Below are 27,902 nucleotides of genomic sequence, written 5' to 3' on the forward strand. Positions count from 1 at the left end.
ACTGAATTAACTTCTTTTTCATTTAATTCCCTCACAGTTGGAACAATCCCAGAGCAGCCCAGCCAGACTGTTATCCCATCTTCCCTTGGAGCAGAAGTGAGAAGCCGAGTTCCTGCTGCCGGTGCGTCGGTCCTTGCCTTCCTTCATTATTCCCATGGATAAAGCCAGAACTGTATCTCAGGGCATTCCTAGGTTGTATTGGGTGCTTCAGCAGCTTCTCTGGATGTTTGGCCAGCCAGGTCTCTGTGTGCTGGTGGGAGTTGGGGTTGTTCTATTCACATCCTGTCAGCCAGCATCTTCCAGTGCTGACAGGCCCAGTGTTGCAAAAACTCAAATTTGGGACTTGGAAGCCAATGGATTGAGTGAAGGAAAAACATCTCAAAACCTCTAACACCTCCTCTGCCAAGAGGCCTGCTTGGTGTGTAGTTTCCTTGCTGCTGAGCTCTGACAGTCAGGGTTTGTGTCTCTGAATGGGTGGCAATGAAGGAAAGAAGCTGCACTTTCATTTCCCTGTTGTTCATATCTCCTCCTCCCACAGACTCAAAAATGACCAGGCCTGGCAGTGCTGTGGCTCTGCTCAGTACCATGCTTAGCCATAGAAGGTTTTGATCTGCAGCTGTTTGAGCTGTAGATCCTGGGACCAGGCTGTGTCTGTGTTAGGAGCAGGCAGTGATGTGCTTTGTCACTCTGTGCCCTCCAGGTTCCTTGGCACCTGAACAGTCTCCTCGAGGGATGGGCTCCCGGCTCCACAGCGCTCCCAACCTGTCAGATTTGCATTCCTGCAGGCAGAAGATAACCAAGCAGCACTCTGACCCTCTTGTTGCTCACTTTGGTCACACCCCAGTCAGCCAGCCTCTGCAGATCCATGGCTTGCAGCACTGCCGGCAGCTCCGATCCTCACCCAAGCTCTCCGAGTTCATGCAGAGGAGCCCTTTGCCAACAATCATGGGCTCCCCTACAAAGGTGTGCCCAGGAGTCTGCTTCTGAGCCTCTCACAGCTTGATCTTCTGGGTGATCTGGGGATGAGCTGCTGCAGGAGCAGATAACTCTGACCTGGATTTATCAGCACTTGTGAGGGCTGTGCCGTGATCGGTGTGAAATGGGGTGGTGTCCTACTTCCCTTGGGCAGCAGCACTCAGCAGCTCAGCAGAGCCTGGGCTTGGGAGCAGGCAGGGGAAGGAGCTGCCCCAATGGCCAGAGTGACTGGCTGGTGGGGACACGGTGACCCAGCTGTGACACAAGTGTGTGTCCAGCAGGAATCCCCAGCAGTGACAGCCCTGTCCCCCTGGGGAGCAGGCACTGTGACAGCATTTCCTCTGCTTGCAGAATTCTCAGCAGTTTGTTGTCCTTTCGTTTTAGCCTTTCTGGGATTAGAGACAAGTAATTGTTCAGGGTGGGATATCTATCCTTATTTCAGGCAGGTTGTTAAAGTTTAATTTTGATAAACAAATGGGTACCAAGAGGAACCTTCCTCCTTCATTTTACATACAAATCTCTGTTCTTTTTATTCTTCTTAGGCTGTGTCCCCATTTGAGTTTCCCAAAACCCCAAGTTCCCAGAATCTCCTCACCCTGTTGGCCCATCAGGGGGTCATGATGACTCCGACACGGAACAAGACCTTGCCAGATCTGAAGGAGATGGGTCATTTCCACTGCCAGCAAACTGGGCTGGGATTGAGGCCTGTGGAGGAGATCAAGGGCAGGTGAGCTGCAGTCTGCTTCATACAGTGGTGCTTCACTCCTCAGTACACGACAATGGGGAAAATTTCAAACCCCAGCTGATGCTGCAGTTGTAGTGAGGCATCTGTAAATATTGTGTAGTTACCTGCTAGCCCCTTTGGACTGCAAACAGCTATGGTGCAGATTTTAAGTCTTCCTCTAAAGGGACAGGCCATGGCCTGTTTTTTTTTTTAAATTAAAGATTGTCTGCAGCTTCACACCATGTTTAGTGTGCAGAGTTTCATCAAGTGAGGATGCAGGACTTTGTTACCACGCAAGCAATTGCTCTCTGTGGGGCCTGTCATGGAGGAGCAGCTGTTCTGGGTGTTCCTCCTCCATCAAACAGTGGCACAGATCTTCAGATCTGTTGGAAAGCCCTGTGCTGGCTGTCATGAGCACTGCAGGATAGAAGGTCACTCAGGTGCTGCTGTGAAGTTTTTCTTACATCCCTCTCTGCACACTGCAGCTTTCCCCAGTGTTCTGGAAGAGTCCTCTGATAGTAATTTTCATTCTTTTCAACAAAAACAAATTGTGTTGTATTAACATAGTAAGGACTTGCATTACTCCGCTTAGTCATGATAGTTTTGTGCTTTCTACAAGTAGCAAGAGGTGCTTCAGAGGCTCTGTTGAAAGAGTGCTTTTTTCAGCTCCAGACTGTTTACTGTGTACTGGTAAGTGGCTGTGGAGCAGGAATAGCACAAAGAAGTGAAGTTAGCTGACACCTTGCACCTGTTGACTTCCAGCATCACGTTGTATGTACTCTTTTTAGATCTCTGAGCACGGGCAGGCTCACTGACCTGCTCCTCAAGGCAGCCTTTGGGGCACAGATCTCAGAAGCTGGCAGCAGCGACAGCCTGAACAATGAGAAGCCAATGGAAATTGCAGGTAGGTGGGGAGGCCAGGCAGACCTGGCAGGATGTCCTGGGGCTGGGGTTTGCCTGCACCCCTCCTGCTTTGGGAGGCTTGCTCTGCCGGTGGCTCTTGGCTCAGGAAGCGCCGTGTGCGAGGGGTGCAGTGGTGTTTGCTTTGCCCTGCTCTGTGGGCTGTGTGTGCCGTGTAACTGCTGGGTACTGGTGTGATTTTTGTAGGCAGGGCTTCCTCTTCTGGCCCCTCGTGAGTGTGATAACCTGTGGCAGTGGTGGCTTGGTGCCCGGCGGCTCGGGTGTGAATGGCTCTGCAGGGGTGGGCGTTCTGGGCGTGCAGGCAGGCAGCGAGGAGGGAGAGCAGCTGCAGCAGTGGCTGGCACTGCCCAGGCTCTGTCCTGGGGCCCGTGCTGGTACCGCTGTGTGCCAGGAGAGTCTGCAGGAACACACCCGCTGGGCGGGGCACCGTGCTCTGAGTGACCTTCCTGTAATGCCGGTCTGCACCTTTCAACTGTCTCCCCAGCTCCCTCAGGTGCTTACGGAGGGACCCTGCACTCTGGTGCCCGGGCTGGGGGCTCTGCCAGCCCATCCCCAGTGATTTTTACTGTCGGATCCCCTCCCAGTGGAACAACCCCCCCACAGACCACGAGGACCAGGATGTTTTCAGGTAAAGGGCCGATACCTACCTGCCTGTTCCAGTGGGAATGCCCGGGGGCAGAGAGATGTGCTGTGCTCCCTGCTGCAGGGCACTGGTGATGGCAGAAGGCTGCTCAGAGCCATGTGTAAGAGCTCAGCTGGTCCCAGCACCTTTGAGGTTCTAGTGCTGGCTCCTGCCAACCCCAGTTGTTGCTGCTGTTTGCACTGGCATTAGTGCCAGAGAGTGGTTTTCCAGTACTGTAAGAGACAGGCAGACTTTTACTTTATTGCTCTCTGCTTCAGGAATAGTGCTGCAGCTGTTCACAGAACCACTGTTGCTGAGAGGTCAACAAATGTAAAGATTGTATTGTGTTCTGATTGTTCTCCCTGTGGGTTTTGGATGAGCTGTAAAAGATGAGTGTGACTACCTGTGCCCAACAATTTCAGTGCACAAGGACTGTTGGGAAGGGGCCAGGAGGGCTCTCTGTGCAAATCTATTTGAGGTGTTACTTTTGCTCTGAGCTGCTTATGTAGGAGATGGGGAGATGCTCTCCTGCTTGGCAGATACTCCTTGGAAGGCACCAGTGCTCTGGCCTCATCAGCCAGCAGCTGAGGCTGTGGGGATTGGCCCTTTTGGGATAGAGTGTCTGGGAGCTGGAGTCTCTGTTCAGTTTAAGAAAATGTTTGGATACATTTTGATTTGCATATTTGGCTTGTTTGGTTTTTTGTCTTGGCTGTTCCTCATCTGAATGTACTTGACTCTGTTGTCCTCAATTACTGCAGGGAAGGTTTGGATGTGACCATGAATAGACTGCTTGACTGGGATGGGGTACATGTGGGCTTGGTTCCTTAGCTTGCATTTCCATCCTAACTAAAACCACTCTTGCCTTTGATTGCCTGGCAGATCGGAACCACAATTCTTTCTTTGTCTCATTTATTTGGAGAGTGAGCTTTAAGACTCTTAAAAACTGTGTGAGGGGCCTGTAGCACAGTGGGGTTACTGTCCTGGCTACAGCCTCCAGCTTCTATTGCAATGTGTTGGATAGAGGATTCAGACCTCCTGTGTTGCTTTTCAGGGATAATAGCAATCTGGAAGCAGATCCAAGCACCAGATTTTAACAGGTTGATCCTCAGGTGCTCAAGGGTCTGCCCAACAGTCAGGATGTCACATGAGAGGCCTGGAATAGGAGGCTGTTGAAAGTGAACCTGCAGCACACACACAGTGTTAGGTCAGGGTGACCAAAGCAATGCTGCAGGACAAGCTTTGTTTATTAGGCCTGTGCAGGAACTCCTCATGTTATAGTTAATGCACAAAGTTAATGGTGGAAAGGGGAGACTTGAAAGCTGAAACTTTTCACCCCAAGTGCTTGCACAAGCCATGAGTAAGGACAGTACTAAAGCAGAGCCTTTCTGTGAATCATCCCAACAATTTCTGCAAACAGCCTCTTGGAATTACAGGGCACCCAGAATGGGATGTTGTAGGTCCTCTCCTCTCCTGTCTCTGAGAGAACTGGAAATACTCTGCCTGTCTTTGATGATCCTCTTGGCTTTGAAGCATTGCTGCAAACATGGAAAGAGCTTTTGGGAGGAAAAGAGGCTGTGCCTGTCTGCAGATCAGTTGTGCATTATTATATTGCTGAACCCTTAGAAGGCAGGGTAGGGCAGTAAATTAAACCTGTGGTTAGAAGAGAAACATCTTCCTCCAAAGGACCAGTGAGAATGGAGAATACCACCTGGGTAGAGTTAGCAGGATGTTGGAGCTGGTATTGGCATTCCCCATCAGACAGAATGTTTCCCTCTGTGGCAGTGTGCCAGGGGTGGGAAAGCCTCTGGAAGTGGTGAATGTATTGTGAGACAAAATCTCCTTTGTGCTCCTAGGGTGGATTCAGTGGTCCAGAAGGGGAAAAGCTGATGCTGAGGGAATTGTCTGATGGACACCATACCTACAGGGTCTCCAGAACCATGGGGTTAGGGTCTTGACTCAGCTGGTCACTCATTCTCTGCCCAGCCTCTTATTTATAAAGAAGGGAAAGCAAAAGTGCAGGGCATTTAATGGAAAACTCTCCTGGCTTGCATACAGGATGTTCTAGAGCCATCACTTATCAGAGTGCTCATTCAGTGACAGTAACAGCAAAAAGGCAGGGAGCCAGGGTTCCAACTGTGCTGCTCCATGGTGGGGAAGTTGGCTATGACAGTGTATGATAAAGATCAGCCCAAGATATTGTGGTAGGATTCAAAAAGGGTTTAGCCAAAAAAAGGGTAAAGAATTTCTTCTAAATTTTCTCTGTACATGATCATCATTCTTAAATCTGCCTGAGCTTGTCAGCTGGTCTGAGTCACTGAGGAGCTTATGCTGGGGAGTGGTTGTTCTGCATCCAGAGTCCTTGCATCTTCCTCTCAAGTACCTCTTGCTGGCTCCTGTCAGATCCAGGATCCTGAATCCTACAGAATTCTCTCTTCTGCATGAGGAATGTCTACCTGACCTGCTCTTAATACCTCCAGTTAATTCCTTTGTCTGTTTTTCTTCACAGTGGGGTCTTCCAGCTCTCTCAGTTCTGGAGGCTCCTTCAGTGGGAGGCACTTGGCAGTGGGAGCTGCTGGGGAGGCCCTGGAGGGCCCCTCGAGTCTCCGGTACACTTTTGCTGATCCCATCACTGCCAACCTGGAAGGTGCTGTTACATTTGAGGCACCAGAGCTGCCTGAAGAGACCCTCATGGAGGTGGGTATGGTATATCCTGGGGGAAAAGGACAGGGGAATAAAAGTAAAGCTTTTATTAAATCCATGCTTTGCTTCCAAAGGTGGAGCAAACAATACAGCAAGTTCCAAGAGAGCAAGGCCAGTGAAGTGTTCAGAAAGCCCAGGGTATATTTAGCACCAAGCCCTTTATTCCATGTAACAGCCCATGACTGGGGTTAAAATTCCCCATCCCCAAAGCTGAAATTGCAGCTTGGAAGATCAGTTATCCAATGCATTCTGTATTAAGGGCCTCTGAAGCCAACCTGCCTGCTCTGGGGCTCTCCTTTTTTCAAAGGCTCAGCATTAGTACTGGCTGACTGAGAACATGAGTAGCTCAGTGTGTCAGGTGCCTGCCTGGTGCACCTGGGGAGTCAGCAGTGATATGGTCTCTGCTGAAAGGATCTGCAAACAAAGTAAACCTGACACTTCTGTTCCTGCAGGGAGGGCGGGGGGGACGCTGTGTTCTGCACCAGAAGAGCTGAACCAGATTGTGGAGCTGAAAGGCTGCCAGGCTCCCCTTCCCTGCAGGCTGAGGCAGAGCAAATGCTGTTATAGCTGAGATATATTTGAAATGTAGGTCAGGCTGCCCATTTGCAGTGGAGGTGGGAGGCAGATTCAGTCACGCTTTTGGCTCTGCTTGTGATACCTCCTTGGGCTGTCTGGGACTGGAGAAGGCTCTTTGTGTCTGACACTTGCTGGTGTTGCTGAAAACCCCAAGATACCAAGACAGATATGCACACATTGTTTTAAGGATGTGGGTTTGCTCTTCTACTTGAGATTTTGTTGAGCTCATTTTTTCTGTCAGTTCTGCATTGGATTGCATTTGTTGGCTTCATTACCTGTGAAGCCACAGGGCAAAGGCTTCCAGCAATGATGTGATCACAATAGCAGTCAGTTTAACTGAGCATCCTACCTGGCTGAGGTGACAGAACTTTGGGTCCTTGCCAGCTGCCACCACTTCAGATGCTGGTCTGAAGAGAAGTGTCCTAAGGAAGAATCAGTTGATCTTGGAATAGCACTCAGCTTCTCTGGCTGTAATGACTCATTTGGCTTCAGTTGTTGTTTCTGCTGAGCACAGTAATCTGTTTGCATGTCACAAAACCTTTACAGCAGATTTCAAGACCCTTTTGTGCTCTGTGGAGTTGGCCAGAATGCAAACCTGGCAGGTTTTCTGCTTTCTGCTCATCTTTCAGGGCACTGAAGTCTCACTGTTTAGGTGCCCTTGTTTATCTTGAGCAGCACTGTTGCATTTGGATGGGTGGTTCTTCTGTCTTGTGTGAAAGTTTCTTTAGGTGTAGACAAGGCATACTGGAGGCTGGGGTTTAGTTTCTTCTACAGTGCTCTGAAAACACAATACAGAGATGGCTAAAGAAAACTTGTGATTGCAAATGAGGCCATAAATGCCATCACAGTTAACAGAAGCTGAGTGTAGGCAGAGGAAGGACTGCCTGTGGTTTAGAGATAAGAGTCTGAGACCTGCAAGATCTCAGCAGTTTCCTGCTCTGCCACAAACTTCTTGTATGACTTGGTAATTACTTAATCTCCAAGTTCCTCCTCTGCTTTTAAAGAAAATTGAGGAAGATGGAGATAACACTTCCTCACCATACTGGACTGTCCAGGTAGCAAGGTGGTGGGAGGGAGAGATTCATGTTCCACATAGTCAAAGCTGCCTGAGCAGCCCAGTGCCTGAGCCAGTGAAGGAAAGAAAGCAGCTCTCAGATCTTGAGCATGGGGGTTTCCTGGTAAATTCATGTAGGAAACATCCTTACCCCCTTTGAGAGAACTGAGCCAGTGACTCTTTGAAGACCAGGTTACCCACTTCTCAACAGAGAGTAAACAATGAAGTTGGCATCTGACCCAGGCAGCAATTCACTTTGCAGACCCACAGGCATTCAGTTTTTCCACAAATACTAACTTCCCAGAACTGGTTGCAGTGACTTAAGCAATGCAGCTTCCCAGAAATGGGATAATCCCCTTTGATCTGTAATAGCAGAGGAAAAACTGCTCTGAAATGACCACAGCACTTGGTGTGAGCACTTCCCTCACCAGCTGGGCAGGAGTTGCAGATAGAAGGTTGTCCTTGCTGTCTCCTCAAAGAACCTCACCCAAGGCTCACTGCACTGGGCTGCGAGGGGATGAAGGCTGGGATGTAGGGTGGGAGACACTTCACTGGCAGTTTTTTGTGGTGTAGGAGGTTTTCACTCTCATGAAATCCACATTGGCATTGCTGTAGTGGGAACAGGAGCTGGGCTTTTGGTGCAGATGGTCTCTCCCCCTTCCTGGCTGACTTCTGAAAGAATCCCACAGAGCTGGGATACTCCTTGGGAAGGGAGCTTGTAATTTTAGAGTAAGCCTCACCAGCTTCTCCAGGGAGCTGTGTAGAAGTTTCTAGCCTGGGACTGTTGTTTGCTGCTGTTACTGTGCAAGAGGAACCGGTGCAGGCTCCAGGCTGAGCGTGGCCCAAAGCAGAGGTGCAAGGGGGTCTGGGGGTGAGCTGTTGTTCCTGTAGCTGGGGTGGGTGGCTGGCACAGCTCAGGGGAGCAGCTTTGCCTGTAACCCCCCTGGCATCCCTCCAACAGCAGGAGCACACGGACATCCTGCGCAGCCTGCGCTTCACGCTGGCCTTCGTGCACTACGTGATGGAGATCGCTGCTCTCAAGGGCAGCTCCAGTGACATGGGCAGCTCGGTGACATCTGAGTACCAGCTCCAGGAGAGCGTGGTGGCCGACCAGATCAGCCTCCTGAGCCGGGAGTGGAGGTAAGGACTGGCAGAGCTGCTCCTCTCCCAGGGCTTGTCACTGCCTCCCACCCCACACATCCTCCTGTACCCACAGTCCTTGGGGACACGGAGCTGCTGTCACACTGCTCTGTCTGCTTGCTTTGCAGCTATGCAGAGCAGCTCGTACTGTACCTGAAAGTGGCAGAACTTCTGTCTTCGGGGCTGCAGATGGCCATAGAGCAGATCAAAGCTGGCAAGCTGTGCCTCTCCTCCACTGTCAAGCAAGGTAAGGGGCTGCTGCACTCATGGGGCAAAGGGCTCATCTGGAATAGAGCTATTAAAAGTGTCACAAAGGGTATGGAGGGGGTGGAGTGAGTGTGAACCCCACCAGGGTGGTGGGAGCTCATTTGTGATCGTCCTCTTGTGCAGCTGGATCTTTATTCACATGAGTACATTCCTCTTTTCACACTGACCTTATGGCTCAGAGCTATTGTCATGCTCCTGTGAGACTCTTCAGCACTAATTGTAAGGGGGGATGGATCTTATCTGATTCTTTGTATATCTCTGTCTTAGGTGCTAATGTGTACTTGATGTAAGCCCAGCTTAATTACACAGTACATGTCCTAGGAAGTGCTTACTCAGCAAATACAGACTTGTCCTGGCAGTGATGATTTTTCAAGTGAAACAAAAACACAGGAAGTGAAGTACTGGTAATGCCAGTGGTTTTTGCTGGTGTTACAGCTTTACATTTGCATCTGACTGGCTGTGGTGAGAGCTGGCTGTGAGTCAATGATTAGAAAAAAATAATTTTTGAACTCTCATTGTAATATTACTGAGGGAGCTTTTGGAAGTACTTGAAATACTTGACCCACCAGCCACCTACCCCAAGAGCTTTGTCTTTGCAAAGTGCTGCCTTGGGATGGGGTGTAAAAAAATGGAAGTTAAATATGAACTGCACACATCTGTTGTAGCAGGCAGTGTGGAGCAAAATACACCAGATTTAGCTACACATCTTCCACAAGTTCAGGCTAACAGGAAAGTTGTCATAACCCAAATAAATCACTTCTTTTCAGAACAGATTGCAGCTTCTAGATTTGTAGTGTTGTTTCTCCTTCAGTGTGTGGGAATTGGGCAAGGCTGGCTTGTCTTTGTTTCCTGCAGCATGGGGATTTTCAAATGTGTGTGTAGGAGTTAGTACTCATCAGATGTTGGTGGGAGTTTGTGTTCAGTACTCTGTGTAGATCATGCCATGTAGCTAGGGAGACTCAGCCTGTGGCAACCCTTGCAGTTGTGGATTGTTATTTAATCCCTCAGAGTCATATCTGATTCCTGATTCCCTGTTCTGTAACCTGTGCTTCAGGAGAGGAGGTGGCCTTTCACAGCCACCTGTGTCCTTCCTTAGTGGGACAGGAGAGATTCCCTTGCTTAGTCAGTGCTGCTGATCCACACTCCAGGAGCTCCCACGTGTGAGCCATGCAGCCCTGCACAGCACCCATGGAGCAGCAGAAGCTCTGACTCTGCTGCTGGTGTGTGACACATCCTGTGCAGAGCAAACTGCTCCTGCCTTGTGACTGCTGGGGGAAACAAAAATACACCCAGCCTCAGGTGAACCACACTTGTGTAGGAGTTGCCACTTGTGTAGGAGTTGCTTATAACTGGTGAAGGTGACAGAGGAAAGGGAAAAGACCTTTTTGGTGCAGGGCTTTCCTGCCAGGTCTCTTGGCTTTAACAGAACCCTCTTGTCTGCAGGTTAATCCTTTGGGGTCCTGCACATGGAAATTAGGAGACACGGGGAGAATTGTGAGTAAAAACCATTTTTTTTCTAAAGTATTTCTTTCTTTTACTGTAGTTGTGAAGAAGCTGAATGAGCTTTACAAATCCAGTGTATCCTCCTGCCACTGCCTCAACATGAGACTGCAGAGGTTCTTCTTGGACAAGCAGAAGCTCATGGATCGGATCAACAGCATCACTGCAGAGAAGCTCATCTTCAGTTATGCTGTGCAAATGGTAAAAACCCACAGTGCCTGGGACTGGGGTTAGCACAGGGCAGTGTTGGGCATTTGTGGTTCCTGCTGGTGCCCTTAGCAGCTGGTTCCCCTCATGATGCTCCATCTGGAGGCTGGGCAGGGGGGGTGTCCATGCAGCTGAGGGACTGAGCTGGGAAAGCTGAGTCTGCTCTGGGAGTAAGCTCTTGGCACTGGGTTGTTGCCCTCAGGTGCAGTCTGCAGCCCTGGATGAGATGTTCCACCACAGAGAGGACTGTGCACAGAGGTACCACAAGGCTCTGCTGCTAATGGAGGGGCTCCTGAACATCATCACTGAACAGGGAGACATAGAAAACATCAGTAAATGTGAGTATTAGGTGACTTTTTGTTATTTCCCCAACTCTGGAGCATGTGGGCTTTTTAGGTGCGTGGATCAGAAATTTCAGCTCCCAGCACCATTTTTTTTTCCTTTGGCTACATCTTGGTGGACATAGCAGTGATCTCTTGGCTTGTTACAGCTCCTCACAGCCTGGCCTCCTGCTTTTCCAACAGAAAAACTGTTAGAAATGCAGGTCCTTATTCTGAGCCACATTTTGAGAGCTTCCCATGCAGAGCAGTAGCCAGCACTTTGTTGGAACTTTGGATGTGTGAAAGAACTCGCTGAATGAAGTGGTTTGGCAGCAGCAGGGGCCTGGGGTTGGTTTCCAGCCAGAACCATCCCTCTGCACAGAGCACTTGGGAGCGTGAACCTGCAGTGGCTGCAGGGCAGAGATGGCTGCTCAGCATGGCAGGGGCTCCTTCCAGCACGTGTCTGAACCAGGACTGCTCACCTGCCTGGTTCCCCAGCCCTGAGACACAAACTCTTCTCATCAGCAGGTGCTTGCTGTGGCAGTGAAAGCTGAGCTCTGACCTTTGTGCTGTCCTTGGCCCTCCTCTCCCAGGCAGTCTGCTGCTCTGAGCTGTCCCCTCTCCAGTGCTCTCCCTGTCCCCTGAGGGCAGTTGCTCCATCTGGAGGGGAAAGGACTGACTCACTGCTCTGAGCACACTTTCCCTGCCCTTAAGGCTGGGGTTTAATCACCTCTTGCTGTGGGTGGTGGAAAGAGGGGATGGGGAATAACCATCATCTGTAGGAGCCTTGCTTGGCCTGGGCTCTGCTCCACCACAGCCATCCCAGCCCACCTGCAGCAGTCCCAGCAGTGTTCCTGTGGCCACAGCTGGCAGACCATGTGCCTGTCCCCTCTGCTGGTCACCCACTGCCTGCCTCAGGCCAGCATCCAGAGCACTGGACAGCTCTGGTTGTCCATGGAGGCAGAGCCCTTGGAGAGGCAATGAGAGATCTCTGGCTCCCAGGCAATCAGTCAGTTAATTATCACCAACTTTCACAGCTGACAGGAGGCTCACTGGAGGAGAACAAAGGGAAATGGGCAGGTGGTGTGTTGTACTGGAGGGCTAGGTGAATAGGGAATACTAAGTAGTTTCTGTTGTACTGTTTCGTACCAAACCTAGATCCCATCTTTTGATCCAGAGACACAGTTAATGAATGTAATAGATTCTTTTCCCAGCTGTTATCCTGGTACTGCAAGCTCCAGCTTCCCAATTGAGCTGTTCTCTGATAGGCAGAAGTGGGTGTGTGTTTCATGTTAGATCTCAGGTCTATGATTACATATTTCTGAAAAGTAAAATGATGAACCTAGAAATACAGCAAGTATTCCTGTGAGAGGCATGAATTCCACCAAACATTGAGCTTCTGAAAGATTCTTGGGCTCGGGTGATGAGAGCTGGATGTTGGATGGGCTCTCCTAGTGTAAGCCATGGCAAATGGCACTGGAGACCCTTGAGCCATTCTGCCTGCTGGAAAAAGCTGCTCCAATTACTGGGAGTGAATAAATTCTTCCTAGAGAATGGTCATCCTTTGTAAAATCTTGATATCTGTCAGCACTGCTGCCTGCCAGGTTTCACTGTCAGGTCTGTGACTGTTGAACCCTCTGACCTGTCCCTTCCCAGCAGGGTGTTTCTGGTCAGGTCTTCACTGGCCTCATCAGTACCTGCTGATGATTCTCAAAGTTCTGCTTAAATCTGTTGAAATTCTGCTATCTGTTTTCCCTTTTTTTGTTCAGTCTCCAGCGGTGGTCTTTACATTGGCAGGAGAATGAGCTGATTGCTTGTGCTGTTTCTTTCCCCAGGTAAGCTGTGCATCGAGCGCAGGCTGTCAGCTCTGCTCTCGGGGTTCTGTGCCTGACTCCAGTGGTGTTGTCCTTCACACAACTCACCCCAGCTGATTGCTTTGTCCCCTACAGCCTGTGCTGTGGTGGGAAACCACTCTGGCAGTAGGACACCTGGAGGATGGACTGCTCACTGTTCTGGTTTTGGACGTTTTGGGAAGTTGTTCCACAGACTCAGATTCCTTTGTGGGGACGTGTGACTGCAGCAAGCACAAATATTTCCCTGCCCAAAGGCCTGGGTGAAGACATAGCTGATGTGGAAAGGTCTCCCTCGTTGTCAGAGGGAGTGAAGGACAGAAGTCTGTTTCTTCCCAGCACTTTGAAGGATAAGACTGCTGCCTATCCCTCTTGCTTAAGAACAGGGTATTCCAGTGCTGTGTCCATTGCAGGCAATGGATGTGCTGAAACTGCTGGCTTCAGTTGATGTCCGAGTGTGTCATTCAGACATAAAGGCCAGTCTGTGTACTTTCCCCTTCCCAGCTGAGAGCCAGGCATCTTCAAGCTCCCTGGCTACTGGAGGCTCCCCTCCACTCTCTCCTTTGTCCTTTGTCCTTGTGTTTATGCCTTGGAGTGCTTGGAGAGGAGGGAGTTGGCGTTGTGAAGTAGCTCCCACCTCAACAGACTCGCTGAGTGAGGCAGAGGACGTGTGGCTGCTGGGAAGCTTGGAAATCTCATGGCTGCTGTGTGGGCTCCCTGTCTGCCTGCCTGGATGGGCAAAGAACACAGGGAAAGGGGCTGTGCAGGAAACAGGAGGGCAACAGAAAGGGTCACGCTCCTGTGTTTGTAAGAAGCCAAAATGAATCTGTTCCTCCCTTGGTCCCCCGGCTCAGAGGGATCCATGTGAAAGACTTGTGGCTGTTGAGCTCTCCTGTCAGCACGTTCCTACCTGAGGAAGCACTAGCACTGTCCTGCTTTCAGCTGTTGGCTCAATAACCCCTTCCCTGGAGCCCCCCAAACTGAAAACACTAGCTTTGTGAATCAAAGGAGCACTTTACACACTATGGGAACTTTGAGAAGTTGACTTTGCATCACACAACAACCCAGGAACATCACGACTGTTAGGAATGCTGTTCTTTTTATTCCTTTCCTTGCTTCCTGGTTGTTTTATTGCACTACGTGTGTGCGTATATTAATATGTATTCCTAAGAGTGAATATATATTGATATTGATATGGTTTGTGTGTAACTGTACGTATTTAACTGTACTGTATCTCGTGAGTGTGAGGCAAAGAGCACTGCAGAGTCTGTGCTGTTCCTCCTCCACACCAGGAAAAGCTGACTTGCAGTCTGGCAGTACCAAGATTTGTTTTTTATTTAAATGTTCTTTTAAGGACAGTCATTACAAAGCTCCATGCTTTTTAAGAGCTGAAGAACAGGCGTTAGGATCCCACACACTTGGAAACGCATTTTTAAAGAAGTGTTACTTGCTGCTTTGTTTTTGTTTGTTGGGTTTTTGGTTTGTTTTTTTTTTTTTTTATAAAGAAATCCCGTTCAGTTTTACGTTCAGCATTTCTTTCAAGGAGACTCTGTAGCCAAATGCGACTGCGGGTGCGAGTGGCTGGAGCTCTGGGTGAGGCTTGGGGTGCTGTGAGCATGTGTGTGAGAGGGGAGCTGCTGCCTTCCATCTGTCTGTGAGAGATGAGTGTGAGTTCAGAGTCGTGGCAGTGTTGTGGTAGAGCTGGGCAGAAAAGCATCTTTGAAAGCAACTCGAAACCTCAGGCTTAGTTTTTGGGGATCTAAAAATATTTTGCACATGGTGGTTAAGTCCTCATTGCTTTTTTTTCCTCTCAAGATTGGCACGTTCAGTGTGATACTTTGCAAGAGTTTCAGGAGCAACTTCATGGGCTTTGGAGCTGGCACTGCATTTGGCAACATGGGTGTTTCTGTTCACAGAGCAGAAGTGCCAATAAAGAAATTTAAAAATATTTCCAATTGCCCCAACCAGGGAAGCTTTAAGTGTAGCTTTCACAAATGCTTCACTATTTGGCTCACAGTTTGCTGCTTCTGTGGCCATTTGTGCTTGTGCCTGGGAAAAAAAGGAGAAAACAAAAAAAAGAAGACAAAACCAACCAACCCCCCCAGCCTGTTGTGGACAGCAATGCCGAGGAGACCCAGACTGCTGCAGAAAGGCTTTGGCCAGCTGTGCAAAGGGCTACGCTGCAGCACGGAAGCACCAAGCCAGGACTGACTCTGCAAGACCAAGCCCTGCACCCCAGACCTCGGGCACAGCCCCCAGAGAGGCCCAGCCCAGCCCCACATCTGCTGCCCCAGTGAGCCGTGTGTGTGGCAAGCTCAGCACTAACCTTCCAGCTGTACTTCATTACTTGAATGTATCAAAATCGTCCACATTCAATGTATACAAGTATATATTGCTCCAAAAAAAAATTAAAAATTGTGGTTTACAGACCTACAACTGATATATATGTATGTGTTTGTGTATATACATGCAAGGCTGTGTGTGTGTGTGTGTATGTGTGTGCATGGGTAGAGATACACACACAAACACAAACGTGTATATATATGTTTTTTTCTCTCAATACTTGAAACTTAGCCACTGTGCTTGAATTAAAAAAAAAAAAGAAAAAAAAACAACAAAAAACCAACAAAAATCCACACAAAATAACCCCAAAAGCAGGGGAGGAAAAAAAAAAAAAAAGAAAAGTGATTTATTTTGCCATCACTTTGGTGACTTTCTTTTTTATCTAACTGCATGTAGCGTGAAACCAACTTTTTTGGTGAAAAATATTTATTGCTTTGTAGACAATAAGGTATGCAAAAAAAGAAGAAAAAAAAAAAGAAAGAAAGCACCCCAAAAACCAACCCCCAACCATTGCTGAAGTTGCTAGTGTAGTCCACCTGCTATTGTCATGGCTTTGTTGCTGTTGCAGCGTTTGTGTCAGGCGTCTTTAATAGATTTCAGGAAACCTCAGTCTGATTACACGTACCTTCAGGTTTGTGAGAGCGTATGATGATGTTCTTTATAAGGTAATGCTTGATACTTTGTCAACATTTTTTATTTGTGTTTTGTGTGACTTTTTTTTTTTTGCTTTAAATTGTACAACACCAATTTAAGACAATAAAATTGATTTGAAATTGTTAGTGGCCTGTTTTCAGTCCTTTATGATCCCAGTTCATGTGGCATCTGAGCAAGGCCTTTATAATGTGTGTGGTTCTACCTGCCTCAACTTTTGGGTAAAAAAAGGCTGTTTTCTGCCCCCTTACCACAGCAGGTGAAGCTTGGGGCAGTAAAGCCACCTTTCCTTGAATTCACATGAAGCCTGTGAATTTGGGCAAGCTGAAGCCAGTTGCTGGGTGGGAGCTGCAGTTCCTGGTTTTTATGGTTTTCTGTCCATATTACCTCTCCTCTCCTCCTGCAGTGGTTAGGAACTGTCACAAGTTGATAGCAGAGCCCCAACCCTTCCCAGCCAATTGGATGCTTAAATTCCATCCATATTTCAGTATTTGTAGGATTATACTGTCAGAATCAGTAAGCTTGTTGCTGAACAAAAAAAAAAGACTTGAAGTGTGATATCATGATAACATTTGGGTATTTTAATTCACATTAAATATTTTCCTGCTGTGTTTGTATGCATTGCAATTTGGTTTTTGAACAGAGCAGGCACATGGCTTAGAATTCTCTTGCCCACATAGCTTTGCCAAAGGTCTCTGAACATGGCAAAAGGGACAGTGAGATGCTGAGTGTTGGTCCTGGCTTCAGTGCAGGACAGGTGCCCATTCTGTCTGGATTGGAATACTCTAGGAGGAAAAGCTAAGCCCTGTATCTGGGATGTGGGAGAGGTGCTGAGTTAATTAGTCCAGTCCTTCCATTCTTGCCACAGAAATTTCAGCCACACAGCTGTAAACTTTCAGAGGCCAAATGCCATCATTCCACCAAACATTTCCCAAAACTCCACTTGCTGAACTCCATGTGTTTTTGTTGTTCATGAGCATCACTGGGGAAAGTCCTGTCCAGCAGGCCTGTGTGATGCAGCATCAGCCCACAGTGTCGTGGTTTTGTAAGAAAAAATCCTATTTCAAAATCATCATTTACCATGAGCTGGAATTGTTTTTTTTCTTGCTCTGTCCTGTTTATAACCTCTGTTTCTGGCCCCTGCCTTTCCCACCCCAGGGAATTGCTCTGTGAGAACGGCCCTGCCTAGAAACGCTGGGCTCTTGTTGATGCTGGCTCACATGCAGGGACAGCCGATCCTTTCTCCCTGCAGAGCTGCAGCACCATCAGTGCTGGGGACAACTCTGAGAAACTGCACTTCTGTGTGCTGAAAAATACTGGCACAACCTGGGCAAGACCCCACGGCAGCCCTGGGAAAGCTGCTCAGAGCTGAGTAATCACAAATGCTGCTGTTTCTTTTTTTCTGCTCAGCACACTTGGGTCTTTGTGTTTTGAGGATTTGTGCTGGGTTTTTTGGTTTTTTTTTAACATTTTTTCCCTTTTGTAGAAAATTCCTTGTGTATGTTTGTTCCCTGCAGCATGGGATAGTAGTACATAATACATACATGAAAAAGTTTCTGATGCTGAGGGTAAGGGAGGGGGGTTTCTTTTGAAGCTGCCCATTAAGAATTTCAAAGGTGAAAACACTGTAGCCAAATGAAAGATGGACCACTGTGTGTCACATGGCTGTGTAGAGAACTCTCTGCTGAGTCCATTGGACTCTTTCACAGGCAGCAGAGCAGAGGGGGAAAGTGCTAGCTGGGAAAACTTCAACAACAGAAATACACACTCTCTTCTAAAAGCACTGAACCATGCGACCTGGACAGTTCAAAAGCACCAGTGGAAATTGCACAACTTTCTGGATGTTGATTGTGACGTCATGCTGCTGTTGATTCTAGGAGAAAACAAACCCGAGCAATTCTTCCAGGGCACATTTGGCTTTGTTCCTGTATTTTATATTTAGTTGTTGGTAAGTACGTCAGCAAAAACACACTCATTCAACTCTGAAAGATCAGAGGTGACAGTGACATCAAGGAAGCAGAAACGGGTGGGTGGGTGTTGAACCTAGGCCATACAAAGATCAATTATTCTGCTTCCAGCTTTTTTAAAGCTTTATTTCACCAGGAGTTAACTCCTTCACAGCATGTTCGAGCTCTCTGGTGTTTAACTTGATGTTGGCTTCTCTGCAGGGGCCCCCTGTGCCTGGTCACCTTACACTCCAGGAGGGGAAGGGTTCTGTGCAGGGAGACAATACCCTGGCATAGCTCTGCAGGGCAGGACCTCATGCTCTCCAGAGAAATGCTAGCAGTTGGATTTATTTAGATTTATTTCCATAAATGTAGCACTAAGCATGGGTGCCATTCCCTGGGTGAGGAATGGCACGTAGTGCAGAGATGTAAACTTCCCTGGGACATTTCTTTCTAAAAACAGCCTTTTTAGGGACAATAGAGTCAGAACCACCCCCTCTCCTGGGAGATGAAACCTGGCAAGGGATTTGAATGCTTTTACAAAACATGTTAAATAGTGTATTTCTAAGAAGGGGCTGAAGCATATGTCAAACACAGGTTTCCTCTTACCATGATCAGAGAGTAACCGAATTCCCAAATGTGCATAATTTTTCTTCATGTTTCCAGCTAATGCCCAATATAAAACTGCTGGGGAGGAGCAGAATAAGGTGCTCTTTGAGTTCAGCATGTCACCAGTTCCCAACATGGATGTAAATGGCTTTTAACTACAACATTTGGTATCTCCTGAACTTCTAGTGCTGTGTAGCAAAGCCCTTAAATGACATCAGTTTAGCAGCTTTTTCCTTCCCTTTAAGAGAAAACAATTGGAAGGAAGCATCTTCCATAACACAAGGTTTCCTTGGAGCCTTTTTAATTGATTTAAAAGAAAATTTATTTCTCTGTGAATTGAAATCAAATCCTCTTGAAATAAATACTCCTTTTTCAAAGCAGGTATTAGGGGGGAAGATGAGAAAGTTGCTGGGTGCCATTGCCAGAGCGGAGAACAGGCTGCTCAGGGAGGGGACAGCCAGCTGCAGTGGGGCCATGGGCTCTGCTCTGCCAGCCGGAGGGGACAGCCCGCAGTGTCCCCGGGCTGGGAGGAGTGGGAGCAGTGCCAGCGGTGGCTGCCTGGCAGGGGACCCTGTGTGGCCAGGGCTGTGGCTGTCCCCAGGACACGGGACACGGGGAGGTGGCGGCGCGCGTTGCCAGAGCCCCATCTGCAGGCGGCTCCCTGTGCAATGTGGGGCGAGGAGCAGCGCTGGCGAGGTTGGGAGAATGGAATGAAGTGCCTCAAAAAGCAGGCTAAAACCCCGTTCTGCAGCCATTCTGCTGCCATTCTGCTGCCCGCTCGACAGAGGTCAGGTGTCTGTGAGGCCCCAAGCGGTTGGCACCTGGAGAGCTCTGACGATGCTGATTTCAGTGCCGAGCGAACTCGGGACCTCCTGAGGCTCTGACTCTCCCAACTCTGGCAAGTCGATTTCCCCTTGCCTTTAGCAAGATAAAATAAATTATACATGGGTGTTTCAAGATAAAATAGATAAGTTAAAAAAAGGAAGATGTAGTGCGTGCTGTGAGAGGTCAAGGGCACAGCTTGTGCTGCCTGTTTTGAAGCTTCTTCACTGGTCTTAGAAGGGTAAGGAGCTGGGATAAGAAAGCTTTTTCCTTCATGGGATATCCATGCAAGTCTTTCTCCTATCCCATCACTGTTTTCCATATTGACTGGCTCCTTCTTCCCTCTCTAACATTTACTGAAATGAGCCAAACTCGGAAATCAGGGTAGGGAAGGAGGAGGAAGGGATGTGGTGGACAGACAATTGCATAAGATCCACTTCCTAAGGAAATGAGGCAAAAAGAGATTCAGACGCCCTGATTGAAGTGATAGAGAAATTAGTATTCCTGTTTCCCTTGGCAGCAGCACTGCACTGTGACAGGCCATCTTTTCTCACTTCTCTAAGCAAAGTGCAGCTGGGACCCTGTGATAAATCTTCCCTTTGCTCCATCCCATTCCTGAAATAACTCAGAAGTGTCAGTTCGGAAAAGGACGTGCTGCATTTCTTCCCCTTATTAGCTGAAATAACAGGCCTGTGATAATCTGGCCCGCTTGGAAGTGTCAACCTTTCCATGTTCCATCTGAACGGATAAGTGGAGCTCTCCTACAATAACATTACAGTGTGCCAGGGAACCCATGGGTAGCACCAAGCTACAGAGCACTTGAACAAAAACTCTTTCAGGTGCAATTGGCTTTTTGGGAGGGCCATGCTGTGGCTTGGTAAGGGTTCCTGTTGCGCTCAGCTCCCCCATGAAGTGCATCACTGCAGATAAAATTTGCTGCACGAAACATGAGCACAAGGATTGCCTGGAGGAAAACCTGAGGGGAAGTGGAGCCAGAGTGCCCATGCTTGACACCGACACACAGAGAAGGTGTGTGGAAAGGGGGATGTCACCAATGTGACATCGCTCTGGGAAGGGAACCGCGAGCTGTTACCGCAGACCTGTGTGCCTTGTGAGCTCTTCCCCTCCCCTTGTCCTCACCTCGCCGGGACTGCAGCGCTGTCAGCGCCCGTTTCCCATGGAAAAGGAAAAATGGGCTGCTTTGCTTACACAGCCACCAGGTACCGCCGGAATGTCAGTTTGCCTTTCCCCCTGCTTTTTATTTATTTAACAATATGACAATTTTGGGGTATGCTGGAACCCGTGTGCAGGAGGTGGGGCTGAGCAGGGCAATGCCCAGACCCCGGTTACCGCCAGCACTGGAGCACGGCGGGCTCTCAGGCTGGGAACCCTGGAGCAGAGTTTGCTTTACACGCCATCCGTTTTCCCACTGAGAGGGAGCTCCGGGAAGGGCTCGGTTTGCTGTACGGACGCCGCTTCCCTCAGCCCGCCCCGCTGCCCTCCCGGCGCCTCCCTCAGCCCGCCCCGCTGCCCTCACGGCGCCTCCCTCAGCCCGCCCCGCTGCCCTCAGCCCGCCCCGCCGTGTCCCCGCGCGCTCGCCGTACCGCGCACGTGCGCGCCCCGCGCGGCGCCGTCGCTGCGCAGCGCCCGCGTAAGTGGCGGCGGCGGCGGGCGCGGGGCTGAGGGCGGCGGGCGCGGCCTCTCCCGCCCGGCGGCTCCGGGGGCCATGCTGCGGTGGGGGCTCCGGGTTGTGAGCTGCGGCTTCTCCGTCCCGGGGAGCGCGGCGTGCGCCGGGCCGCGGCAGCGCAGCGTGGGTACTGCCGGGCCCTGACCTGCCCGCTCCGGGGCCGGGTCAGGCCGGGCGGGGCCATCGCCGCTCGCCCTGCCGGCCTTCCCAGCCGGGCCGCCCGGTGTCCGGGCAGCGCAGGCCCTGTCTGCCTCCTCCAGGGAATGGTGTCACGGCCCAGGGGGGAACAGGGGTGCTCGCCCTTCCTGCCTCAGACTTGTTCGTGTGCTGTCGCTTTCTCCCCGAGTTTCGTGCCGTTCATGCTCGTCCCATCTGCGGTTGTTTCCCCTGCAGGTTCTTACAATGGCTGAGGATTTGATAGCAGCGGTTGCCAGCCAGACAAAGAGACTCAGCAGCAGCAGCGAGGTGGTTCAAAGGCTGGAAGAAAACGGGCATCCGAACAAAAAGTTGAAGAGTGACGCGGATGAGGAAGATGCAGAGGATCAGAATAAGAAGTTACCCAAAAGGAAGATTGTGCTGTTGATGGCATATTCAGGGAAAGGCTACCATGGCATGCAAGTATGTGGTTTGGCAAAGCAGCATCTCCAGCTTATTTTTTGTTTTGGAGTCTGTTAGGTTTAGTCAGAGTGCCCGGGTAGGGAAACAGTTGAGCATTTGTAGTGTGAAAAACCAGGGCAGGAAGAGTGTGTGAATGGCTTCAAATGGCTTGGTAATAACTTAATTTTAAAAGGTCAGTGATGCATCTCTGATGATTGTAAGGACAGTGCTTTGTCATAGCATCAGACGTGCCTATGCAGGGTGGTCTGAGGCACAGAGCTGGCAGTGAGAGGGTGATCCTGCTCCATCTGCTGCTCCTCTCCACGTACTGCAAGCTCCATACACTTGAAGAATGCTTCAAAAGCTCCAGGGAATAATTGACAATCTTGCACACAGACAGGGAAGGGAGCCTTTCATGCTTACACAACAAAGGAGGCTTTTTCACCAGCAGTAAACATCATGCTTACAGGCACATCAGGTGAACTGAGCAAAAGAACCCAATCTAATTTCTGGAAGAAAAATTTGCAGAGGCTGGGTTTGGAGCAGCAGCTGTTGACTTGCAGGCACTGGGGCAGTATTGGTGCTGTTTCATCCATTTGAAGGAATCACCAAGAACCTCCAGGAGTGTTGCACAGTGAAATTAGAAATGAGCCCATATTTGTAACAGTAACAGCTAAATCAGAATGATGTTTTATTAACACTGGTAAAATACCGTTAGGTTTATTAGAGAATGGCTCTTAAGGCTGCAAAGGGGAGACTTTTAAAGAAATTCCACAGCAATGTTTGTTTAACGAAATCCCGATCTTCATTAATCCCGTTATTGTTCTATTTCTTATTTTTACTACATATGGCCTCTTAGAGAAACGTGGGATCTTCACAGTTCAAGACCATAGAAGATGACCTAGTCTGTGCCCTTGTTCAGTCAGGATGCATCCCAGAGAACCACGGGGAGGACATGAAGAAGATGTCTTTCCAGCGCTGTGCTCGGACAGATAAGGTCGGTTGGGCAGGGCTGTGCTCTCCTGAGCTCTGGGGTTTACACAGAGCATCTCTGCTGCTGGGATGGACTGCTAAAGCATTGTCCACAGGAGACCCAGCAGCAAGTGAATGTTCCTTGAAACTTCTCCTTTTGTCCTTTATTAAATTAAAGTACAAGCAAATGAACTTGTTATTCAGTTATTTCAATTCTGCAAGTGTTAGAGCTTCCAAAGTACATAATTATGTGGAGTTTTGTGTTTTTTGGTTTTTACAGGGTGTGTCTGCAGCTGGACAGATTGTGTCACTGAAGGTCAGGCTAATAGATGACATTTTAGAAAAGATCAATAATCATCTTCCTTCTCACATCAGAATTCTGGGTAAGAACACTGAAATGGGCAGAGAAAATGTTTTCAAGGAAAGCTCGAGCAGAGAAAATGTTTTCAAGAAAAGCTTTCTCCTGCAGAAGGTCTCTATAATTTTACTTATAAGGGTTTTAGTTTTAACATGCTTCTATTCGCTTGAAATTTGGGTTCTTTTGAACAAATCTACTTTTTGTTTATATTTTGCTTAAAAAATATTCTTGTTGGTAGGAGTGAGATCACAATCAATCTGTAACCTCCTGATTCAAAAGCCTAATGTCACTTTTAAATGCAGGCCTGAAGAGAGTCACTGGGGGATTCAACTCCAAGAACAAATGTGATGCCAGAACCTACTCTTACATGCTGCCCACGTTTGCCTTTGCCCATAAGGACCATGAAGTGCAGGAGGAGCTTTATAGGCTGGACAGAGAGACCCTTGAAAGGGTCAATCAGCTGCTGGCCTGCTACAAAGGGACACACAACTTCCACAACTTCACATCACAGAAGGGCCCCAGGGACCCCAGTGCCAAGAGGTACATCATGGAGATGTACTGTGGAGAGCCCTTTGTCAGGGAAAACATGGAATTTGCAGTGATCCAAGTGAAAGGTCAGAGTTTCATGATGCACCAGATCAGGAAGATGATTGGGCTGGTGATAGCAATTGTGAAGGGTTATGCTGCTGAGTCCATCATGGAGCGCAGCTGGGGAGAGGAGAAGGTTGATGTCCCCAAAGCCCCAGGACTTGGGCTGGTTTTGGAGAAAGTGCACTTTGAAAAATACAACAGGCGTTTTGGGAATGATGGGCTGCATGAGCCACTGGAGTGGACAGAGGAGGAGGAGAAGATTGCTGTTTTCAAGGAGCAGTACATCTATCCTACCATTATCAACACTGAAAGGGAGGAGAAATCCATGGCAAGCTGGCTAAAAACCCTCCCCATTCATGACTTCAACTCCTCTGCTGTTGAGGTGCAAACTAACAACAAAAATCCAAAGGTAATGATTGAAGCCATTATTTTACAAATGGCAGCTGTCAAGTTGAAGCATCTTTTCCCTTTGTACCATTTTTGTTTTCCATGAAATGCTGTGGAAATGACAGTCATGTGGAGTATGAAATGTGTATAATCTTTTCTGTCTTTGTGCATTTGATGATAGTGGAATGAACTGTACAGAGCATTGTTTTTGCAGGGCTTTACAGGGAGGAGGGAGGAAGGAAAACTTTAAGCACAAGCAATTTGCATAATCATAAACTGGCAACAGAAATTATGGACACATTGCCAGCCTTTGCTGTTGTGAAAGTGTTTGGGAGTCTAGGATTCAGGTTGACAATTCTGCTTTAAATACCTGCTGGCTTTTTGTATTCTCTGATTTTGGGCTAATTCTCATTTTGTTACCAGATAAGGTTTGGGATCAGGGAAATTTAGGACCAACCCTTTTAAATTAATTTGCCATGAGCTCAAAATAGGCCGTCAGAACAAGTTCTGAGTAACTGGGATATTGTGGAATTGGATTTGTGCCAACAGGAACTCCTGTAAGCTGTGAGAATACATTTTTGCCAAATAGGAAATTTCTGTTAAAGGCTGGCAAGTCCTTGAAGGATGAATGATGGGCAGGGCTAAAACTTCTGTGTTGTGCAACTCAGAAGAAAATAACGGCCTTTTTTCATTTAACAAAATGCTTAAAATTACCTTTATTTTGTAGCAAATGGAGAATGTTGGAGATGGAGACATGGAGAAAAATTATGTCTCTGCCATTTTATGCATGATATAAAACTTAAAGCCTTGTTGAATAGCACAGGCAAGACACCATAAGTTTCTCAGGGTTATTTTTGTACTTGTGGTAATTTTTTTCTGAATTCTGGATACATGAGAGGGCTGTTTGTGACAGAAGGGCATGGAAAAAGCCACTTTGGTTTGTTTAAATGGGACCCAAAGAGACCATGTGGCTCAGAGTCCTTTACCTGGTGGTGTTGGCAACACCTGGTGCTGCCAGGTCCCCAGTCCCTGCCATATTCCTGGAAGGAGGCAAGCTCTGCTCCCTGCTGATAGACCCAACCAAGTTGGGGTTTGGCATCACAGTTAGCACAAGCTGTCTGGGAAGGATAAATAAGGCATGATATGACAGGCTCTGCTGAGACTTTGCAGGCTGTTTGCACTTCAGTGAGCTGTGCTTGCTGGTATGAAGTCAGCTGCTGTGTGAGTGACTTGGAATTTGTTTTGTAGTAGGATATTAAATGGCCAGTGTTAAATTTGTGGGATTCGCTGTTTTCAGCAAGTGGTGGTGAGGGGGAGAAAATGATAACTACAGCCAGATATATGCTATAGATATATAGAACAGATGTATACTATGCTAGCTTCTCTTTGTAAAAATGCTTTGATATCAGTCATATCAGCTAAAGTACTTGCTTCAGAAAAATACATGAACCCCCCAAATTAACTGGGGGTCCTTCACCATATTGCCTTACTCCTGAAGGAGTGGCTCCCAGAGAAGAACTCTGACTTCAGTCTCCTTGCAAGTTTCTAACATTTGTAGCTTTTCCTTAGTACTGCTTTGTGTAACAGACTTCACTTTTAAACAAGTATTAGTGAGCCCTGGCTTGTCTGCAATACAGGTTGGACATAAATTCTCTGCAGCAGACAAAATTCTCAAATCTGCCTTTAGACAATGTAACAAGCTTAGCTTTTGAGGGACTTGCATAAAAAAGCACTTAACTTGTCTCACCTGCATTTATTTTAAATATCAGTATTTAATGTTACTACCCCACTTTTAAGTTTCCCACATACTGCAGGTTGTAATAAAGGAGTTGTAAATGTTGTAAAAAGAAGACATTTCCTCTCTGGTAATTGTAATCCCAAGTATGTTTTTTGTTCCAAGAAGCATCTTTACCACCAGAGGTGTTTATTACAGTATCAAGTTGAGACCCAGGGCTATTTTCTTACACTTGTGGAGAAGTTTGAATCAGTGTCTGTGACTCAGGTCAGTGTGTGGGTGAGAATGCAGCACTGACAAAGCATTTTGTGTTTTGCTTTGCAGAAGAGCAGCGATGCCGAGGGCAGCGATGGTTGTGGTGATGACTCTGACTGAGCCAGCAGCTGGCTGCACCTGGGGCCCTTGCTGCTTGCAGTTCCCTTTGTCTACAGAAAAGTGCCCTTTCCAAATCCAAGAATCCAGTGAAACAGGAGTTGGTGTGCTTGCAGAATGAGAACTGGATGCCCAGGAGAAACTGGCTGGGGAAGACAATGCAGCAGAAAAACCAGAAGCTTTTTATACCACTGACTGATTCACCTGACTGATATACTTGAAAACAGTGTACTGGGAAAGCAACTTTCTAAAAATAATCTTGAAATGCAGGATATCTTAATTGCTATTTCAATAATGTTTTTATTATGTTTACCTGGAAAATAGTATTTTAAATATGTATAATCTCTACGTAAAGATGGGGCAAATCATTTTAATATACTCTTTTTTACTATGAAGTTACGACTTCATGAGCTTTTGCTTTTTTTAAAATAATTTACCTTTTCTTAAACTGAATCTCTAAGCTTTTATTTTTCATGTCATCCATGGTTTTCCTATGGAATAACATGCATGACCCTGAGATTAACTCAGTTACAATGTGGTCCTAAAAATGCCAGGGTTGTGGATTCAATCCCTTTATGGGCCATTCACTTAAGAGTTGGACTTGGTGATCCTTGTGGGTCCCTTCCAACTCAGTGATTTAGAAACTATGGGTTAGAAACTCATCATGCTGACTGCTATGAACTCTTTTCGTTTTGAAACAAATTTCTGGGTTTTCTAGAGCTTTGTAGGTCTAAAAGAAATGATTCTGCTTGGGCAGGTTCAAGGATATAAATCCACAGCCCCAGGTGTGGTTGGGCCTTTGCTGGCTGAGGTGTAACCCCAAAATCCTCTTGAACCATGTGCAGGATCCAGAGTTGAATTGACTTTGCATGTGGGAAAGAAATATGGTGCTGAATTCTCTGGGCTTTAATCAGGCCTGGGTTTGTGAACTCTTCAATCCCATCAAGCTCCTCAGAACAGGGAATGTCTGCAGTGATATGGGAGGCACATGTCTGAGCACTGCCATCCTCTGGGAATCAATTTCAGTTTTCTGTGTTTTCAGGAATTGCCTACTCTGGAGTTCGTGCTCCTTTTTCCCATCAGTGGTTTAACATCTGGTTCTTGTTTCCAACTCTGTGGAGGTGGCAGAAGAAATGACACCCTCCTGCCTTACCACCCTGCAGAACACCATTGAAGGATTGGAACAAGACTCCAAGAATTTGGATATTGGTACAAGTACTTGATACATTTCTCTTGCTGAGTCTCTGTGGAGATTTGCTTTGTAATATGGGACTTACTGAAAATGAGGAGTCAACTCTTTGTTCCCACATTTAGTGGTGTTTTCCCAAAGCCTTTAATTTTATGGTTCCTTCTGGAATTATTCTTTTGGTTTTGCAGGGTTTTTTTGGGTGGGTAGGAACTTTGGGGGACTTTTTGGGGGCACAGCTATCCTTTAAAAAAGGATTCCCATGTTCATTTTATTTGGGTTTTCTTTAGAGCTTTTTATTTTATCATTAAGACCTTGCTTGATTTTATAAGAGCAAGTGTGTAGAAGTGCCCTGGAGAAGGTTTCTGCCTGGATTTTCATTACATCCCTTGCTGGTCCATACTATTGACCTACTGTGCATTATCCTCCATCCAAAGCTCTGTTTCTCCATACCTTTCAATCTGAAAAAAAAAAAAATTACCTTTATCTACTTAAAATAAAAGCCCCAAACCTGTGACATGTACCACAGTTGAAATCAAAGAGAAAATCTATTTGGAGAGAGAGAGAAAATCGTGAATAACAATAATAATAATAATAATAAATACTTAAAGCTCGCGGCTCCCCCTCTGTGCGGGTGGGAACGCCTGGCTCCCCCCGCGGTGGGAGGTGAATGGTATCGCCGCGCGGGGCGGGGCGGGGCGGGGCGAGGGGCGGCCGTGAGGGGGCGCTGCGGGAGAGCGCGGCGGGCCCGGGGCGGGCATGGGGGTGCGGACGGGTCAGACCGTGCGGG

At 47.9% G+C, this 27,902-nt stretch overlaps 2 protein-coding genes across 7 annotated transcripts in view; both read left to right on the plus strand.

The window, feature by feature from the left end:
• The window catches only part of ULK1 (unc-51 like autophagy activating kinase 1), a 76,032-nt gene extending 60,054 nt beyond the window's left edge, over positions 1-15,978 (plus strand). For 2 of the 3 annotated variants that reach the window (XM_071445298.1, XM_071445299.1), the window contains exons 19-29: positions 38-121; positions 701-963; positions 1,518-1,702; positions 2,488-2,603; positions 3,105-3,248; positions 5,749-5,936; positions 8,534-8,712; positions 8,841-8,959; positions 10,523-10,680; positions 10,889-11,024; positions 12,842-15,978. In XM_071445298.1, the coding sequence (XP_071301399.1) occupies positions 38-121; positions 701-963; positions 1,518-1,702; positions 2,488-2,603; positions 3,105-3,248; positions 5,749-5,936; positions 8,534-8,712; positions 8,841-8,959; positions 10,523-10,680; positions 10,889-11,024; positions 12,842-12,897 (1,628 nt within the window). In that variant the 3' untranslated portion in view covers positions 12,898-15,978. The remainder of the gene's footprint in view (positions 1-37; positions 122-700; positions 964-1,517; positions 1,703-2,487; positions 2,604-3,104; positions 3,249-5,748; positions 5,937-8,533; positions 8,713-8,840; positions 8,960-10,522; positions 10,681-10,888; positions 11,025-12,841) is intronic. The other variant, XM_071445300.1, reaches the window with a different exon arrangement.
• A 4,819-nt stretch (positions 15,979-20,797) lies between these two features.
• PUS1 (pseudouridine synthase 1) lies at positions 20,798-27,726 on the plus strand. 4 transcript variants are annotated; one of them, XM_071445303.1, is made up of 6 exons: positions 20,798-20,878; positions 21,308-21,532; positions 22,371-22,508; positions 22,764-22,866; positions 23,144-23,841; positions 25,879-27,726. In XM_071445303.1, exons 2-6 carry the CDS (start codon positions 21,317-21,319, stop codon positions 25,927-25,929), a joined length of 1,206 nt encoding a protein of 401 aa, XP_071301404.1. In that variant the 5' UTR covers positions 20,798-20,878; positions 21,308-21,316; the 3' UTR covers positions 25,930-27,726. The 4 variants fall into 4 exon arrangements, with proteins under 4 accessions (XP_071301404.1, XP_071301402.1, XP_071301403.1 ...); XM_071445301.1 differs by lacking the exon at positions 20,798-20,878 and adding an exon at positions 20,885-21,037; XM_071445302.1 differs by lacking the exon at positions 20,798-20,878 and adding an exon at positions 20,899-21,041.
• Positions 27,727-27,902: the final 176 nt, after the last annotated feature.

Source organism: Agelaius tricolor, unplaced genomic scaffold (assembly GCF_023055355.1).
Source record: "Agelaius tricolor isolate 1412-34295 unplaced genomic scaffold, bAgeTri1.0.p SCAF_20, whole genome shotgun sequence".
Taxonomy (NCBI): domain Eukaryota; kingdom Metazoa; phylum Chordata; class Aves; order Passeriformes; family Icteridae; genus Agelaius; species Agelaius tricolor.